We start from the raw sequence: 17,533 nt of genomic DNA, 5'->3' as shown, positions 1-17,533 counted from the left end.
TGAAACCCTGTCTCTACTAAAAATACAAAAATTAGCCAGGCATGGTGGTGTGTGCCTGTAATCCCAGCTACTCAGGAGGCTGAGTCAAGAGTATCCCTTGAACCCAGAAGCTGGAGGTTGTGGTGAGCCGAGATCATGCCACTGCACTCCAGCCTGGGTAACAGAGTGAGACTCTTTCTCAAAAATAAATAAATAAATAAATAAATAAATTAGGACTCTAGTAAGCATATTGAATTAGTAATAAAAATCCTCCTAAGGGCTGGGCATGGTGGCTCACACCTGTAACCCCAGCGCTTTGGGAGGCCAAGGTGGATGAATAACTTGAGGTCAGGTGTTTGAGACCATCCTGGTCAACATGGCACAATCTCATCTCTACTAAAAATATAAAAATTAGCCAGGCATGGTGGCAGGTCCCTGTAATGCCAGCTACTCAGGAGACTGAGACAGGAGAATGGCTTGAACCTGGGAGGTGGAGGTTGCAGTGAGCTGAGATTGTGCCATTGCACTCCAGCTTGGGCAACAGAGTGAGACTCTGTCTCAAGAAAAAAAAAAATTCTCCCGAGAAAGAAAAGCCCATGACCAGATGGCTTTGCTTGTTAATTCCACCAAACATATAAACAAGAGTTAACAAAATCTTTCTCAAACTCTTCTGAAACATTGAAGAGAATATATTTCCTAACTCATTCTATGAAGATAGCATAACACTGACACCAAAGAGATGCTACAAGAAAAGAGCCAGATATCCTTTATGAATATAGATAAAACAGTCCTTACCAGAAATAGTCTCAAATTGGGTTCAGCACTATGTTAAAAGGATTATATTATGACCAAGTGCGATTTACTCCCAGAATGAAAGGATAGTTCAACAAATGAAAATCAGTAATGTAATATACCACATTGATGATATAGGATAAAAACCCACGATCATCTTATTTGATGTATAAAAGCATTTGACAGAATTAAATACGTTTTCATGATAAATAACACTCAGTAAACTAGGTATGTAGGAAAACTCCCTTAACCTGATAAGGGCCATGTATGAAAAATTCACAATAGCATCATTCTTAATGGTGAAAGACTAAAACCTTTTCCCCTAGGAACAGGAACAGAGCAAGGATGCCCACTTTTACCCCTTCTATTTCATAGTACTGACAGCTTTAGCTAGAGTAATTAGGCAACAAAAAGAAAAGGCATCCAAATTAGGAAAAATAAAATAATCTCTTCACTGAAAGCATGATCTCATATTTACAAAACACTGAGTCCTCTGCTATGGTATGAATGTGTCTCCCAAAATTCATGTGTTCAAATTTAATCACCAATTAAATTTTAAGAGGTGGGCCTTTAGGAAGTGTTTGTCATGTGTGTGAAGCCTTCATGAGTTGAAATTTGTGACCTTATAAAAGATTAGAGGTAGGCTGGTCACAGTGGCTCATTGCTGTAATCCCAGCACTTTTGGAGGTCGAGGCAGGTGGATCACCTGGGGTTGGAAGTTTGAGACCAGCCTAGCCAACATGGCAAAACCCTGTCTCTACTAAAAATACAAATATTAGCCCGGCGTGGTGTTGCATGCCTGTAGTCCCAGCTACTCAGGAAGCTGAGGCAGGAGAATTGCTTGAACCTGGGAGGTCAAGGTTGCAGTGAGCTGAGATTGCGCCACTGCACTCTAAACTGGGTGACAGAGTAAGACGCCATCTCGAAAAATAAAATAAAATAAAAGTTAAAAGAAACTAGTTTGGGTCAGGCACGGTGGCTCACGCCTGTAATCCCAGCACTTTGGGAGGCCAAGGCGGGTGGATCACCTGAGGTCAGGAGTTCAAGACCAGCCTGGCCAACATGATGAAACCCCGTATCTACTAAAAATACAAAAATCAGCTGGGTGTGGTGGCGTGTGCCTATATTCCCAGCTACTTAGGAGGCTGAGGCAGAAGAATCACTTGAACTCAGGAGGCAGAGCTTGCAGTGAGCCCAGATTGTGCCACTGCACTCCAGCCTGAGCAACAGAGCAAGACTCTGTCTCAAAAAAAAAAAAAAAAAAAAAAAAAAAGGAAGACACTAGCTTGGCTCTTCTTTGCCCTTCCATATCTTCTGCCATGTAAAGACACAATGTTTGTCCCCTGTGGAAGACATAGCAACAAGGTTCCATATTGGAAGCAGAAATTGGGCCCTCACTAGACACTAAACCTACTGGCACTTTGATCTTAGACTTTCAGCCTTCAGAAGTGTGCAAAATACATTTCTGGTCCTTATGAATTACCGTCTCAGCAATTTTTAAAATAATTGCAGGAATGTACTCAGTCATTCACAGAGAAAATTGTTAGAGCTAATGAATTAAAAGCAAAGTTGCAGGATACAAGGTAAACATACAAAAATCTGTTGTATTTCTGTACATTTGCAATGATCTATCTGAATGGGAAATTTAAAAAAATTATAACAGCATCAAAAAGAATAAAATACTTAGTGATAAATTTAACCACAGAGATAAAAGACTTGTTTATAGAAAACTGCAAAATATTGCTGAAAGAAATTACAGAAGACCTAAATAAATGAAAAGACTTTTCATGCTTGGAACGAATTGAAGATTTAATATTGTTAAGATGGCAATACTACCAAAAATGATCTATCAAAATTAGTTCAATCCCGATCAAAATTCCAATGGTGTTTTTTCCAGAAATAGACTCATACTGAAATTTATATGGAATCTCATGGTATCCTGAACAGCTAAAACAATCTTGAAAAAGAAAACAAAGTTCAAGGGCTCACACTGCCTGAGTCTAATACTTACTGCAAAGCTATCATAATAAAAATAGTGTCATACTGGCATAAGGATGGATGTGTAGATCAGTGGAATAGAATTGAGAGTCCTGAAAAAATCCTTACATATATTGGTCAATTGATTTTTTTACAAGGATGGATGTTAAGATCATTTCATCAGAAAAGGGTAGTCTATACAAATGATAGATACTTGGACAACTGGATACCCATAGCCAAAAAAACATGCTTGAGATAAATGAAAGGAATAGAATGCCTCAGCAAAGAAATAGAAGATTTTAAAAATAAGTATATGGAAATTTTAGAACTGAAATAAAAAGCTCAGTGGATAGACTTACCCAGGATATTCGAGGTAACAAAGAAATGAGTGAACTAGAAGATAGAACAGAGAGAAAATAGAGTGGAAAGAAAAATGAATAGAGCCTCAAGAATTGTGGGAGTACAACAGAAGATATAATATTTATGTCTTTGGAATTTGGAAGGGGAAACAATGGAGGGAAGGGCTAAAAAATTAGTTAAAGAAATAATGCTACAAATGTACCAAATACGGCAGGAGACAGATTTTAAAAGCTGACTGAGTAAATTTGGAACGTGATGAACCCAAGAAATAGAAATCCATGTCAGAATACATTACAAGTAAACTTCTGAAGACTAAAGATGAAAACATCATCCTGAAAGCAGCCAGTTAAAAATTTAGTTACTTATGGGAGGAAAGCAATTAGAAAGCCAATAGACTTCTCATCAGAACTGATCAGAACACTGTGCCTAAAGTGTATAAACAATGTGGTTTATGCTGAACACTTTCTTTCTTTATGAGATCCAGAATTTAGTATGTGCTAGGCAGAGGATGTCTGTTGACCAGCCTCACTAAGACTTTGGGCACTGACTTTCTAATGAGTTTCTCTGATAGACAACATTTGATGTATCATAAATTATTACTGAAGAAATTGCAGAGTCATGTGTGACTGTGCTGAGAAAGAATTCTTGGAATTTTGTGTCTGGTTTCCTCCAGACTTTGTCTCTCATACCATTTCCCTTCACTGATTTTGTTTTGCTTCCTTTCACTATAATAATTATAGCTGTGAGTATAACTATATGATGACGTTTATGAGTCCTTCTAGTGAATTGTCAAACCTGGGAGTGGTCCTAGGGATCCAGTTTGGCTCTGTGTCCTCACCCAACTCTCAGGTTGAATTGTAATTCCCAATTTTGGGGGAGGGTCCTGGTGGGAGGTGATTGGATCATGGTGGTGTATTTCCCCCGTGCTATTTTTGTGACAGTTCTCACAAGATCTGATGTGGTTTTTTTTTTTTTTTTTTTTGAGGTTTCAGTATTTTCAAGTTTTTAAAAAACTGATATTAACTACAGCATTTGAAGGGGAGGATTTTACTCCACACAAAATGCAAGACTCTAAAATGCTAAATGCAAGACCCATTAAACTGCTAAAAAACAAGTTGGGTGGTGAGAATACAACAGAAGTCCCCTTTAGATTCTGAGTGTTGTCACCATGTGATTACAATCACACAGACACTTCCAAGCTTACAGCCGGAGCTCCTGGAAGCTATTTCATACTCTGATGCAAGGACTAAGAAACACAACACAAGAAGAAATAAGTCCTGAATTACTAGCTTCATCACATCCATCCTTTCCATCCCAAAATGGCAGAAAAGAAACAGTGACCCCACCCTGCAGACCTTTTGGCATAAAAGAGGTGACGATGAACTGGGGTGGGAACAGGTCATGAACCTCTGTCTAAAAACATCCCTTTCAGGTGAGTTTGTACACACAATCAAGCAGTGAGCCTCTCATCAATTAGGGTTAGGAAACCAAATTTCCATTCTCAGGAAATCACAATTTCATTCATTTACTCAATATTGATTTACAAAGTACCTATATATTATCAATTTCCACTTACAGCTGTTTCTAGATTAAAAAGAAACCTGGCATCTCAGAGGGGCCACCGTGTACCCCCTGAAAAAAGTCTACCACCAAAAGGAACTTTTTTGGAATTGGGTTTCTTCTGTACCTCTGAAAGAGTAACATTTTAAAGCTGAATTGTCTTTAACTTGGGGGTCTAACATGATATTTAGCAATACTTTTATCCCAGACATACAACATTAAAAGATACACTAAATTCTAAAGGTTGCTATGCTGCAAAATAGTTGAAAATTAAACAATTGTACAGTTCTATACCAAGCTTGTGGCCACTAGCATTGACATTCTTGCCATCCAGGAGAGCTGACAATGTCAGTCTGATACCTGGCTTTAGGGTCTGAGTGTATCCTAAACCTCTCAGGCTAGAGTTGTTCACTTTAAAAAACAACTCTAAAGAAGAGAAGTGGATGTTACCGTCGATCTGATACTTGGCTGCTATTCCCAAGCTAGTGTTACTGTTTCCTGTTGCCCAGGCAAGATTGACAGCAGTCTCCAACTTCTTGTTCACCTCCTGGCAAATGGAGCTGCCAAACTCTGTCCCATCATTCGCTTTAGTATGAAGCTGGAATTCATCAGTCTTGTAGCCAACTGCAATGTTTCTCTGGGTCACTTGGGACTTTGCATTCTAAAAATTCATCTGGTAGTTGGCCAGCCAGCCCTTGTAACCCAGCACCAGAGAATCACGGCTTGAAGGCCCAGCAATGTCAGAATCCATGTCTCAGTCCAGGTTAATGTGCTCCTCCTTGTACCTTGTCTTGATTTTAGTAAGTTTTCCCCATGTTAGGTGAGACGGATGAACTGAAGGTCAGTTTCAGTTCATGTGCAAGCTGATCTTCCACAATAACCTCAGTGCCTCGTGTGTTGTCAGTGTTATATTTCTCTGTAAATGTCAGGCCATATTCAACCATCTGTACTTGGTTTCCAGACTGCCTGTCACTTTAGTGGTCTCAGTGTTGGCTGAGACTGAGGTTGTAAATTCCAATTCATTCTTCTCTTTTGTTTTCAAATCAAGCTTTATTAAGCCAAATCCATAGCCCTTGGTTAAGACATCCCTGGCAGATTTGCCACGATTACATGTGTGGGTAGTACAGCCATCACATACGTGGGTGGCACAGGTTTCCCTCATGCTGTTTTTGTGATAGTGAGTTCTCATGAGATCTAATAGTTTAAAAGCGTGTGGCACTTCCCTCTCTTGCTCTCTGTTTCTCCTGCCACAATGTGAAGATGTGCTTGCTTCCCCTTCATCCTTCCATCATGATTGTAAGTTTCCTGAGGCCTCCCATCCATGCTTCCTGTACAGCCTGTGGAACTGTGAGTCAATTAAACCTCTTTTTTTTTAAAAAAATAAATTACTCAGTCTCAGGTAGTTCTTTATAGCAGGGTCCCCTGAAACAATCAGGAAGAAAAGAAGAACATGGGAAGGAAGACATATAGGGTAAATGTAGTAGGCATTGCTATCCTACATGCATTTTCTAAACTTGTTGATGGCTGGAGTAAAGATTATTATATGTTCTGATGTGGATTTCAATGTATATAGAAGAAATGCTTAGGAAAATTAAGTTTTTAAACAGAAAGAGTAAGGGGATGTAATGGGAGGTAAGTTCTATATAAGTATTCAAACTGGTAAAATGTGCCAGGCATGGTGCCTTACCCTGTAAGGCAGGAGGATCACTTGAGCTCAGGAGTTTGAGACCAGCCTGGGCAACATAGTAAGACCCCTGTCTCTAAAAAAAAAAAAAAAAAAAAAAATTTAGCCATGTGTGGTGATGCACACCTGTGGTCCCAGCGACTTAGGAGGCTGAGATGGGAGGATTGCTTTAGACTGGGAGATTAAGGCTACTGTGAGCCATGATCACGCTGCTGCACTTCAGCCTAGGTGTCAAAGGGAGACCCTGTTTCAAAAAAACATCAAAAAAGCAAACTGGTAAAATGATGACACTAGTAAATTATGATGAACTATATGATAAATTATGTAATGTAGCACCTAGAGCAACCACTTAAAAAGCTATACAATGGCCAGGCACAGTGGCTCATGCCTGTAATTTCAGCACTTTGAGAGGCTGAGGCAGGTGGATCACCTGAGGTTGGAAGTTCAAGAGCAGCCTGGCCAACATGGTGAAATGCTGTCTCTACTAAAAACACAAAAATTAGCTGGGTGTGGTAGCAGGAGCCTGTAATCCCAGCTACTCAGGAGGCTGAGGCACGAGAATCGCTTGAATCTGGAAGGTGGAGGTTGTGGTGAGCCGAGATGGTGCCATTGCACTCCAGCCTGAGTGATAGAGCGAGACTGTCTCAAAAAAAAAAAAAATACACTAAGAAACACTGTAGGCAAATCAAGACAGAATTATAAAAAAGTTTGGGAATAGTATCTCACGCTTGTAATCCAGCACTTTGGGAGGCTGAGATGCTTGGATCACCTAAGGTTGGAAGTTCGAGACCAGACTGACTAACATAGAGACACCCCTGTCTCTACTAAAAATACAAAAAAAAAAAAAAAAAAAACTAGCCAGACATGGTGGCACATGCCTGTAATCCCAACTACTCGGGAGGCTGAGCCAGGAGAATCGCTTAAACCTGGGAGGTGGAGGTTGTGGTGAGCCAAGATCGTGCCATTGCACTCCAGCCTAGACGACAAGAGGGAAACTCCATCTCAAAAAAAAAAGAAGGTTGGGTTAGCCCATGAGAAGGTTGTAAAGAAAACAAAGAGGTAAAAAGCCGAGAGAACAACCAGAAATGAAACTTAAATGGCAGACATTCCAGCCAATAACAGAATATATATTCTTTTCATGTGCCTTTGAAAACATATACAAAGATAGACATATTCTAGGCTATAAAACAACATAAAGCAAAACTTTATTTAGTTAAAAAAATTTTTTTTAAAATTTAAGTCATGTAATGTTGGTCATATCAGTAGGCCAAAGAAGAAAAATCATGATTATATCAGTTAATGCAATGAGTTTGGCAGAATTCAACAACCATTTGTAAACAAACTCTCAGTACAATAGGAACAAAGGAGAATCTTCTAAAAATCTACAGCCAACATTCTTTTTAAAATTTGGTAGTAATACATAACACAAAATTGACTATTTTATAACCTTTTACAATTCAGTGGCATTAAGTACGTTCACACTGGTGTACAACCATCACCACTTTCCAGAAGTTTTTCATCATCCCAAATAGAAATTGTGTATCCATTAAACAATAACTCCCCATCCCCTCTCCTCCCAGCCCCTGGTAACCTCTGTTTTACTTTGTCTGTATGAATTTGCCAGTTTTAGGTACTTTACATAAATGGAATCAGACAATATTTGTCCTTTTGTGACTGGCTTATATCACTTGGCTATTTTCAAGTCTTAGCTCCTAAAAACATCCATCAGAATGTCCCTCCTTTTTAAGGCTGAAAAATATTTCATTCTGTGTGTATACCACATTTTCTTTCTTTATTCATCTTTATTCACATTTTCTTTATTCATTCAGTTGATAAACATTCAGGTTGTTTCCAGCTAGTGTAAACAGTGCTGCTATGAACATTGGTATCCAAGTATCTGTTTGAGTCCCTACTTTCAAGTTTGGGGGGTATATACCTAGGAGTGGAATTGCTAGATCAGATGGTAATTACATGTTTAAGTTTTTGAGGAACTGCCAAGCTGTTTTTCGTAGAAACTGTACCGTTTTATATTCCCATCAGCAGTGTGCAAGTTTCCAATTTCTCCATACCCCACAAAAATATGTTTTCCTTTTTTCTGGTTGTAGCTATTTTAATGTTTGAAACGGTATTTTTTTATTTAATTTAATTTTAATTAAAAATTGTTTTTAAGGGGTGGGAGGGGAAAAAAAGAAAAAATTTGTTTTTAAACATCTGCTCTGATTCTTGTCTATGGAACAGTATTTTTAATGGTGAAAGACTGCTTTCTTTCCACGATTGGGAACAAACCAAGGTTTATCTGTTCTTACCACTCTCATTCAACATAGTGCTGTAAGTTCTAACCATAGTAATAAGGCAAGAAAAGGAAATAAAAGACATACAGATCATTAACAAAGAAATGAAACTGTTCCTATTTGCAGAGAACGTGATTGTCTATGAAGAAAATCTCAAGAATGAAGGGAAGAAAAGCTTTTAAAGCTAAGTAAGTTTAGTCAGGTTGCTGTATACAAGGTAAAACAGACAATTGTATCACGTCATAACATGAACATATGGTCACTGAAGTTAAAATACAGTACCATTAAAATTACTAAGAAAAGAAGAAAGCTGAAGAAATTCTTAGGTGTAAATCTAACAGAACATGTAGGGTCTGTTTGCTGAAACTCACAAAATGCTGATGAAAGAAATCGTATACTGTCTAAATAAATGGAGAAGACATACCGTGTTCATGGATTTGAGGATTCAACATAATAAAGATGTAAGTTCTCACCAAATTGATATACAGGTTTAGTGGAATCCTAGCAAAATTTCAGCAAGAGCTTTGGAGATATAGACAAGATTATTCTAAAATATGCATAGAAAGGCACAGGCTATTTTAGAATAGCTAAATCAACTTTTAGCATGAAGAATGAAGTGAGAGGAGTTGGTTTACCTGATTTCAAGTCCTGCTGTTTGGCTGCAGTGATCAAACCTGTGTGTTTGATCAGTAGAACAGAGAGCCCAGAAATAAAACCAGCATCAATGTATGGAGGGGATTAATAGTCTTGAACATATGGAACCAGGTTTCAGGTTAAAAGCAGGATCCAACAGTCTCACTTGGGTGCCCCAGGACTGCCTTCTTTCTGCCTTGACTAGTGGCTTAAGTTGGTTAGTGAGCCTGGCTGGCTCTTGAGTGAGCAGGGATGTGTTTGTGTTACAGGCACTGATGGGCTTCTGGGATGTGGCTGTGGCCTTCACCCAGAAGGAGTGGAAGCTATTGAGTTTTGCTCAGAGGACCCTGTATAGGGAAGTGATGCTGGGTAAGTTAGCCATCTGGTCTCGCTGGTTAAGGCTGGCCTGTTTAAGGTTTCAGATTCTGCTTGTGCACATTTTAAGCTCTTACATAGCAGCTGCCGTGCTTCTGACTTGGAAAGAAAAACAGTTTTTTCCCTATTCTCCTAGAAAATGCTCAGCTTTTATAGTGAAGTTGTGTGTGTGTGTGTGTGTGTGTGTGTGTGTGTGTGTGTGTGTGTTGTGTGTATGTGGTATGTCTGACACTGCATTTTCAGGGCTGTTTACCCTGGCTGGTCTCCTCCTCTAAGGTTATCTTCCTTTAAATGGAGGAATACTTTGATTGATTGACTCCAGCACAGGGTAGAATCAGTATATTGCCTTTAGATCTAGATCCCCTCCCTCTATTCATCCTTTCTCAGCATTCTGACATTGTTTACTCCACCTCTGCAACTCCCTACCGCCTTCTGGGCTTATTGTATTCATGGGTTGGCTCTGAGTTTTGAGATAGCCTCCTAAGCCACTAACTCAAGATCACCTTTTTTTTTTCTGTGAGTAGGAATTGCATTTTCCAAACCAAAGCTCATCACACAGCTGGAGCGAGGGGACGAACCTTGGAGAGAGGAGAACAAACATCTTCTGGACCTTTGTCCAGGTGAGTGAGAAGCCCTGGGCAGGCAAGGGTGCAGGGCAGTGAGGAGCTCGGTAGGTAAGGAAGGAGGGGCTGTCTTTGAGGTGTTAGGAGGAAGCTCTTCTTCTTCAGGCTTCCTAGACCACTGGTAAAGGCTGCATGGCACTGCCTGCCTTAGGAATAGTATGATCAAAAATAAGAAATACATATTCTGTGATTAAAAGTAGTTAGCAAATGAAATAGCATACATATCAGTATTCTATTTATAATCCTCCGCCTTGAACCAAGGGTCTTCTGTTAAGTAGCTTACTTCCATTAAATTGTTCACTTCTGTTGTGTTAGGGCACTTGAAACCCTGATTCCGTTTCTTGCTACGGCTCTCTACTTACTAGGTACATTTCTGATCAGTGCTCTTAAATATTTGTTCCTGGGGCTGGGTGTGGTGGCTCACGCCTGTAATCCCAGCACTTTGGGAGGCCAAGGTAGGTGGATCACATGGCCAACATGCTGAGACCCCGTCTCTACTAAAAATACAAAAGATTAGCCAGGCATGGTGGCATGCACCTGTAACCTCAGCTACTTGGGAGGCTGAGGTGAGGGGATTGCTTGAAACTGGGTGGCAGAAGTTGCGATAAGCTGAGATTATGCCACTGCACTCCAGCCTGGGTAACAGAGTGAGACTTCCTTTCAAAAAAATTTTTTTTGTTGTTCCAGGAGACTCAATTTCTAATCTGAGTTATAGCAGGAGTCTTTAAGCAAAAGTAAGGTAAAAAAGAGAAACTAACCATGGATAAGAAAATGCCTTATTTTTCTCTTACTGAATATTTACTCACTACAGCAAACAATTTCAGAGGTGATGAAAGCAGACTTCTCTTTTGAGGAGTGTCCTGTATGACTTACAAGAATTCAGTCCTGGAAAGCGTAGTCGCTCACACTTGTAATCCCAGCACTTTGGGAGACCAAGGTGGTTGGATCACTTGAGGTCAGGAGCTCGAGACCAGCCTGGTCAACATGGTGAAACCCCGTATCCACTAAAAATACAAATATTAGCTGGGCATGGTGGCACACATCAGTAATCCCAGCTACTTGGGAGGCTGAAGGAGGAGAATCGCCTGAACCTGGGAGGCAGAGGTTGCAGTGAGCCAAGAACGCACCACTTCACTTTAGCCAAGGTTACAGATCAAAACTACATCAAAAAAAAAAAAAAAAAAAAATTACCTAGGAGTTATAGTATGAACTTACAGACGCTGAAAGCACTGCCAATTTCCAGAGTCTTTAATTTATACCATGGTGGGAATTAGCATTATCTCCAATTGGTAGCTTATTTAAACCTAGAAACAAAATGTTTTTAAAAAGTGAATTTCTGTAGTTTTAACAGTTTTTGTGCATGGATAAGAATATGCTTAAGCCATAGGAAAGGAGGAAGTCAAATTGTCTCTATTTGCAGATGACATGATTGTATATCTAGAAGACCCCATCTCTCAGCCCAAAAGCTCCTGAAACTGATAAGCAACTTCAGCAAAGTCTCAGGATACAAAATCAATGTGCAAAAATCATGTGCATTCCTATACACCAATAACAGCCTTAAAGAGAGCCAAATCAAGAACGAACTTCCATTCACAGTTGCCACAAAGAGAATAAAATACCTAGGAATACAACTAACAAGGAACGTAAAGGACCTCTTCAAGGAGAACTCCAAGCCACTGCTCAACGAAATAAGAGAGGACACAAACAGATGGAGAAACATTCCATGTTCATGGTTAGGAAGAATCAATATCGTGAAAATGGCCATACTGCCCAAAGTAATTTACAGATGCAACACTATCCCCATCAAGCTACCAATGACCTTCTTCACAGAACTGGAAAAAACCACCTTAAACTTCATATGGAACCAACAGAGAGCCTGCATAGCCAAGTTAATTCTAAGCAAAAAGAACAAAGTGGGAGGCATCACACTACTGGACTTCAAACTATACTACAAGGCTACAGTAATCAAAACAGCATGGTACTGGTACCAAAACAGAGATATAGACCAATAGAACAGAACAGAGGTCTCAGAGGCAACACAACATATCTACAACCATCTGATCTTTGACAAACCAGACAAAAACAAGCAATGGGGAAAGGATTCCCTGTTCAATAAATGGTGTTGGGAAAACTGGCTAGCCATGTGCAGAAAGCAGAAACTGGACCCTTTCCTGACACCTTACACTAAAAATAACTCCAGATGGATTAAAGACTTAAACATAAGACCTAACACCATAAAAACCCGAGAAGAAAATCTAGGCAAAACCATTCAGGACATAGGTGTAGGCAAGGACTTCATGACCAAAACACCAAAAGCATTGACAACAAAAGCCAAAATAGACAAATGGGACCTAATCAAACTCCACAGCTTCTGCACAGCAAAAGAAACAGTCATTAGAGTGAATCGGCAACCAGCATAATGGGAAAAAATTTTTGCAGTTTACCCATCTGACAAAGGGCTGATATCCAGAATTTACAAAGAACTAAAACAGATTTACAAGAAAAAACTAACAAGCCCATTCAAAAGTGGGCAAAGGATATGAACAGATACTTTACAAAAGAAGACATACATGAGGCCAACAAACATATGAAAAAATGCTCATCATCACTGGTCATCAGAGAAATGCAAATCAAAACAACATTGAGATACTATCTCACACCAGTTAGAATGGCGATCATTTAAAAATCTGGAGACAACAGATGCTGGAGAGGATGTGGAGAAATAGGAACACTTTTACACTGTTGGTGGGAGTATAAATTGGTTCAACCATTGTGGAAATCAGTGTGGCGATTCCTCAAGGACCTAGAAATAGAAATTCTATTTGACCCAGCAATCCCATTACTGGGTATATATCCAAAAGGATTATAAATCGTTCTACTATAAGGACACGTGCACACGAATGTTCATTGCAGCACTGTTTACAATAGCAAAGACCTGGAACCAACCCAAATGCCCATCGATGATAGACTGGACAGGGAATATGTGGCACATATACACCATGGAATATTATGCAGCCATCAAAAATGATGAGTTTGTATCCTTGGTGGGGACATGGATGAACCTGGAAACCATCATTCTCAGCAAACTGACAGAAGAGCAGAAGATCAAACACTGCATGTTCTCACTCATAGGTGGGTGTCGAACAACGAGAACACATGGACACAGGGAGGGGAGCACTACACACTGGGGTCAGTTGGGGGGAAATAGGGGAGGGACGGTGGGGGTGGGGAGTTGGGGAGAGATAGCAAGGGGAGAGATGCCAGATGTAGGTGATGGGGAGGAAGGCAGCAAATCACACTGCCACGTGTATACCTATGCAACAATCTTGCATGTTCTTCACATGTACCCCAAAACCTAAAATGCAATAAAATAAATAAATTGGAAAAAAAAAAAGAATATGCTTAAGCCAAAATATGTATAATCCCTGTAACATCTTTGTGTTAATAAGAAGTTATGTATTATTAACCTTCAAACACTGAGCTTCTTCTTAATTCTCCAGATTTTTTAAAAATCCTGGATTGCAGCTGGGCTCAGTGGCTCACGCCTGTAATCCCAGCACTTTGAGAAGCTGAGGGAGGCAGATCACGAGATCAACAGATCGAGAAAATCCTGGTCAACATGGTGAAACCCTGTCTCTACTAAAAATACAAAAATTAGCTGGCCGTGGTGGCACACGCTTCTAGTTCCAGCTACTTGGGAGGCTGAGGCACAAGAATTGCTTGAACCCAGGAGGCAGAGGTTGCAGTGAGCTGAGATTGCACCAGTGTTGTGCAGTGCTATTCGGGGAGCATACTTGGCAGCAATCTGCCCAGAGCCTAGAGGGCAGCATCCTTGTTTGCAGGAGGGCAGCATCAGGGATTCCTCTTCTTCAAGAGGACTTAGAATGTCCATACTGCAGTTCAGGAGACGACTCACATCAGGCTGATATGGAAGCTCCCTGGCCTAAAGCCTATTCCACACAGGAACCAGCATGTCTTGCTACAACTTATCTGATTCATTGCTGCCCCTTACCTGAGTCACCACAGTCAAGGAAGCCCAAAGTATGGCTCCCCTTCAGATACTTAGAACTTCTTTTTCTGAGACGGAGTCTTGCTCTGTCACCCAGGCTGGAGTGCAGTGGCATGATCTCCACTCACCACAACCTCTGCCTCCCGGGTTCAAGCATTCTCCTGCCTCAGCCTCCCGAGTAGCTGGGACTACAGGTACATGCCACCATGCCCAGCTGATTTTTGTATTTTTAGTAGAGACAGTGTTTCACTATATTGGCAAGGCTGGTCTCGAACTCCTGACCTTATAATCCGCCCACCTCAGCCTCCCAAACTTCTGGGATTATAGGCATGAGCCACCGCACCCGGCCCAGATACTTAGATCTTATTTATAGCTCCGTCAAGATGGTAATCAGTCTGTTACTGCATCCCAGACACCAAATCCTTGGCTCTTGAGTTAACAGCAAGAGGCCAAACGTTTCTCAGGCAAGGTTGAATAGGCTTGAGTTGGAGCAAAAGCGAGGGAGCAGTGCCCAGGAAAGGAAGAGGAATGTGTAACGCTACTTGCAGCAGTGTATAGAGCTGAAGCCGCCTGTGATGCTTGTTTGAACTTTCTCATTTGGCTGATAGGACTAGTTTGTAGTATGGGTTTTCTGTGCAGCAATAGAGCATGTAAAGTGCCCTTGTGGGACGGAAGATAGGTCTTTGTTGTGAACATCTGAAGAACAACTGCTGGGCAGGTATTACAATCCACAGGCACTGTGGTGATTCTGACCGAGACTTTCTCTCTAGCAGAGCCTAGGACAGAATTCCGGCCCAGTCTTCCCCGCCTGGTGGCCTTTTCTAGCTCGCAGCTCCTTAGACAATATGCGCTAAGTGGTCGTCCTACACAGATCTCCCCCAGCTCATCTGCAGGAAATGACTTCCAACTAGAAGCTCCAAGCTGCTCTAGTGAAAAAGGAGAAAGTGGGAAGACAGAAGTCGCTGACACCTCATTACGAAAGAGGCCAAGCAGAATTTCTAGGACATTCTTCAGCTCACATCAAGGTGACCCAGTAGAATGGGTGGAAGACAACAGAGAAGGAGGAATAGACCTTTGCCTGGCCCGGCGGATGAGTCCTGGGGGCTCAGACACAATGTTGAAGGGAGTAGGCACCTCAGAATCTGGAGCAGTCACACGTGGAAATTGTAGACTGGGACTTAGCAAAAAGTCAAGCCTGTTGAGCCACCAGAAGCATCTTGTGTGCCCTGAATGTGGGAGAGGCTTTTGCAAGAGATCAGACCTCATCAAGCACCAGAGGACGCACACCGGGGAGAAGCCGTACCTGTGTTCTGAGTGCGGGCGTCAGTTGAGTCAGAAGGCCTCGCTCTCCATACACCAGAGGAAGCACTCAGGGGAGAAGCCATATGTGTGCAGGGAATGTGGGCGACACTTCAGGTATACATCCTCTCTGACTAATCACAAGAGGGTTCACTCCGGGGAGAGGCCCTTTGTATGTCAGGAGTGTGGGCGAGGCTTCCGCCAGAAGATAGCCCTCATTCTACACCAGAGGACACACTTGGAAGAGAAGCCCTTCGTGTGTCCCCAGTATGGGAGAGGCTTTTGCCAGAAAGCGTCACTCCTCCAGCACCAGAGCTCACACACTGGTGAGAGGCCCTTCCTGTGCCTTGAGTGTGGGTGTGGCTTCAGGCAGCAGTCACTCCTCCTTAGTCATCAGGTCACACACTCAGGAGAGAAGCCTTATGTCTATGCTGAGTGTGGGCACAGCTTTGGCCAGAAGGTCACTCTCGTCAGGCACCAGAGGACACACACAGGGGAGAAGCCCTACCTGTGCCCTGACTGTGGGTGTGACTTTGGTCAGAAGGTCACCCTCATCAGACATCAGAGGACACACACAGGGGAGAAGCCTTATCTGTGCTTGGAGTGTGGGCGTGCCTTTGGCTTTAAGTCACTCCTCACCCGACACCAGAGGACACACTCAGAGGAGGAGCTTTATGTAGACAGGATGTGTGGGCAAGGACTTGGTCAGAAGTCACACCTTATCTCTGACCAAAGGACACACTCAGGAGAGAAGCCCTGCGTTTGTGATGAGTGTGGGCGTGGCTTCGGCTTTAAATCTGCCCTCATCCGACATCAGCGGACCCATTCTGGGGAGAAGCCCTATGTCTGCAAGGAGTGTGGGCGTGGCTTTAGCCAGAAGTCTCACTTGCATAGACACAGGAGGACCAAGTCTGGCCATCAGCTCCTACCACAATAGGTCTTCTGACCTTTCCTTTCCTCGACAGGGTGAAGCTGGCAGAAATCCTAGTAAATGCTTCAGTTTCCTGAAATGGAACAGAAACAAAAAATGTGGCTTTGTTTCATCAATCATAAGATAGTTGATTTTTGGTTTACTTTCTATATTCACAATTTGTCTTAGCTTGCTAGGGGTTCCATCACAAAGTACCCCAGGCTGGGTGACTTTACCAACAGAAATGTATTTTCATATTTATAGAGGCTGGAAGTCCCAGATCCAGGTATTGGTAGGTTTGGTTGCTGCTAAAGCCTCTCTGCTTGGCTTGTGGATGGCTGCTCTCTGGCCATGTCCTCACATGGCCTTTTTTCTGTGTGGATGGTTTTCTGGTGTGAGTTCCTCTTCTTGTAGGGATACCAGTCATTTTGAATAGGGCCATAGTCACATGCCTCATTTGACCTTAATAACCTTCTTCAAGGCCCCATCTCCAGATACAGTCACACTGCAGGGCTGGGACTTCCACAATTTTGGGGAAGCCAAATTTGGTCTATGACACTCCACTACCAAAGTTTAGGTCTGCTTAACATGCAAAATGCATTCACATGATCCCAACACTCCCAAAATTGTTTACCCAATTCAACCTCAACTCTGGATCCAAAATCTCATTTAAATATCATCTAAATCAAGCGTGAGTGAGACTTTAGGTACAGTTCATCCTTAGGCAAAATTCTCCAACTGTGATCCTGTGAAACCAGACGGATTATCTGCTTCCAAAATATTATACAATGGTGGGATAAGCAGAGGCTGGGCTTCCCCATTCCAAAAGCAAGACATGAGAAAGAAATGAGGAATGATGGATCCCAAGCACGTCTCAAACCTGGCAAGGCAACTTCCATTAGATTGTCAGTCTTGAGAATAATCTCCTTTGGCTCAATGCTCTGCCCTCTGGGCCAGCTGGATTCGCACCCCTGCTTTGTGGGCTCACGGGAGCTGCAGCGTTGCTCCCTTAGCCCTGGGCAGCGGCTCCTGGCCCACTGA

General features: G+C 41.9%; 2 protein-coding genes across 2 annotated transcripts; one reads left to right on the top strand and one right to left on the bottom strand.

The window, feature by feature from the left end:
• Window positions 1-4,915: 4,915 nt before the first annotated feature.
• On the bottom strand, window positions 4,916-5,799 carry LOC116543154 (voltage-dependent anion-selective channel protein 2-like). Its single transcript, XM_032268534.1, is given in 3 exon segments — window positions 4,916-5,325; window positions 5,704-5,778; window positions 5,781-5,799. Coding segments are annotated over 3 exon segments (504 nt in total).
• Window positions 5,800-8,583: 2,784 nt separating this feature from the next.
• Window positions 8,584-16,610, top strand: ZNF169 (zinc finger protein 169). Its single transcript, XM_032268532.1, has 3 exons — window positions 8,584-9,921; window positions 10,176-10,271; window positions 15,057-16,610. Exons 1-3 carry the CDS (start codon window positions 9,552-9,554, stop codon window positions 16,517-16,519), a joined length of 1,929 nt encoding a protein of 642 aa, XP_032124423.1. The 5' UTR covers window positions 8,584-9,551; the 3' UTR covers window positions 16,520-16,610.
• Window positions 16,611-17,533: the final 923 nt, after the last annotated feature.

Source organism: Sapajus apella, unplaced genomic scaffold (assembly GCF_009761245.1).
Source record: "Sapajus apella isolate SASKATOON/1434 unplaced genomic scaffold, GSC_monkey_1.0 scaffold182, whole genome shotgun sequence".
Taxonomy (NCBI): domain Eukaryota; kingdom Metazoa; phylum Chordata; class Mammalia; order Primates; family Cebidae; genus Sapajus; species Sapajus apella.
Note: the sequence above shows the minus strand (reverse complement) of the source record. Positions and strands in the feature narration are given on the sequence as shown.

What these genes read in the sequence shown, in the direction of transcription:
- ZNF169 (XM_032268532.1), top strand. Translation starts at nt 9,552, where the DNA reads ATGGGCTTCTGGGATGTGGCTGTGGCCTTCACCCAGAAGGAGTGGAAG. An exon ending in TACCCTGGCTGGTCTCCTCC is followed by an intron (nt 9,922 to 10,175) that starts TCTAAGGTTATC and finishes TTCTGTGAGTAG; the next exon opens with GAATTGCATTTTCCAAACCA. An exon ending in TCTTCTGGACCTTTGTCCAG is followed by an intron (nt 10,272 to 15,056) that starts GTGAGTGAGAAG and finishes TCTCTCTAGCAG; the next exon opens with AGCCTAGGACAGAATTCCGG.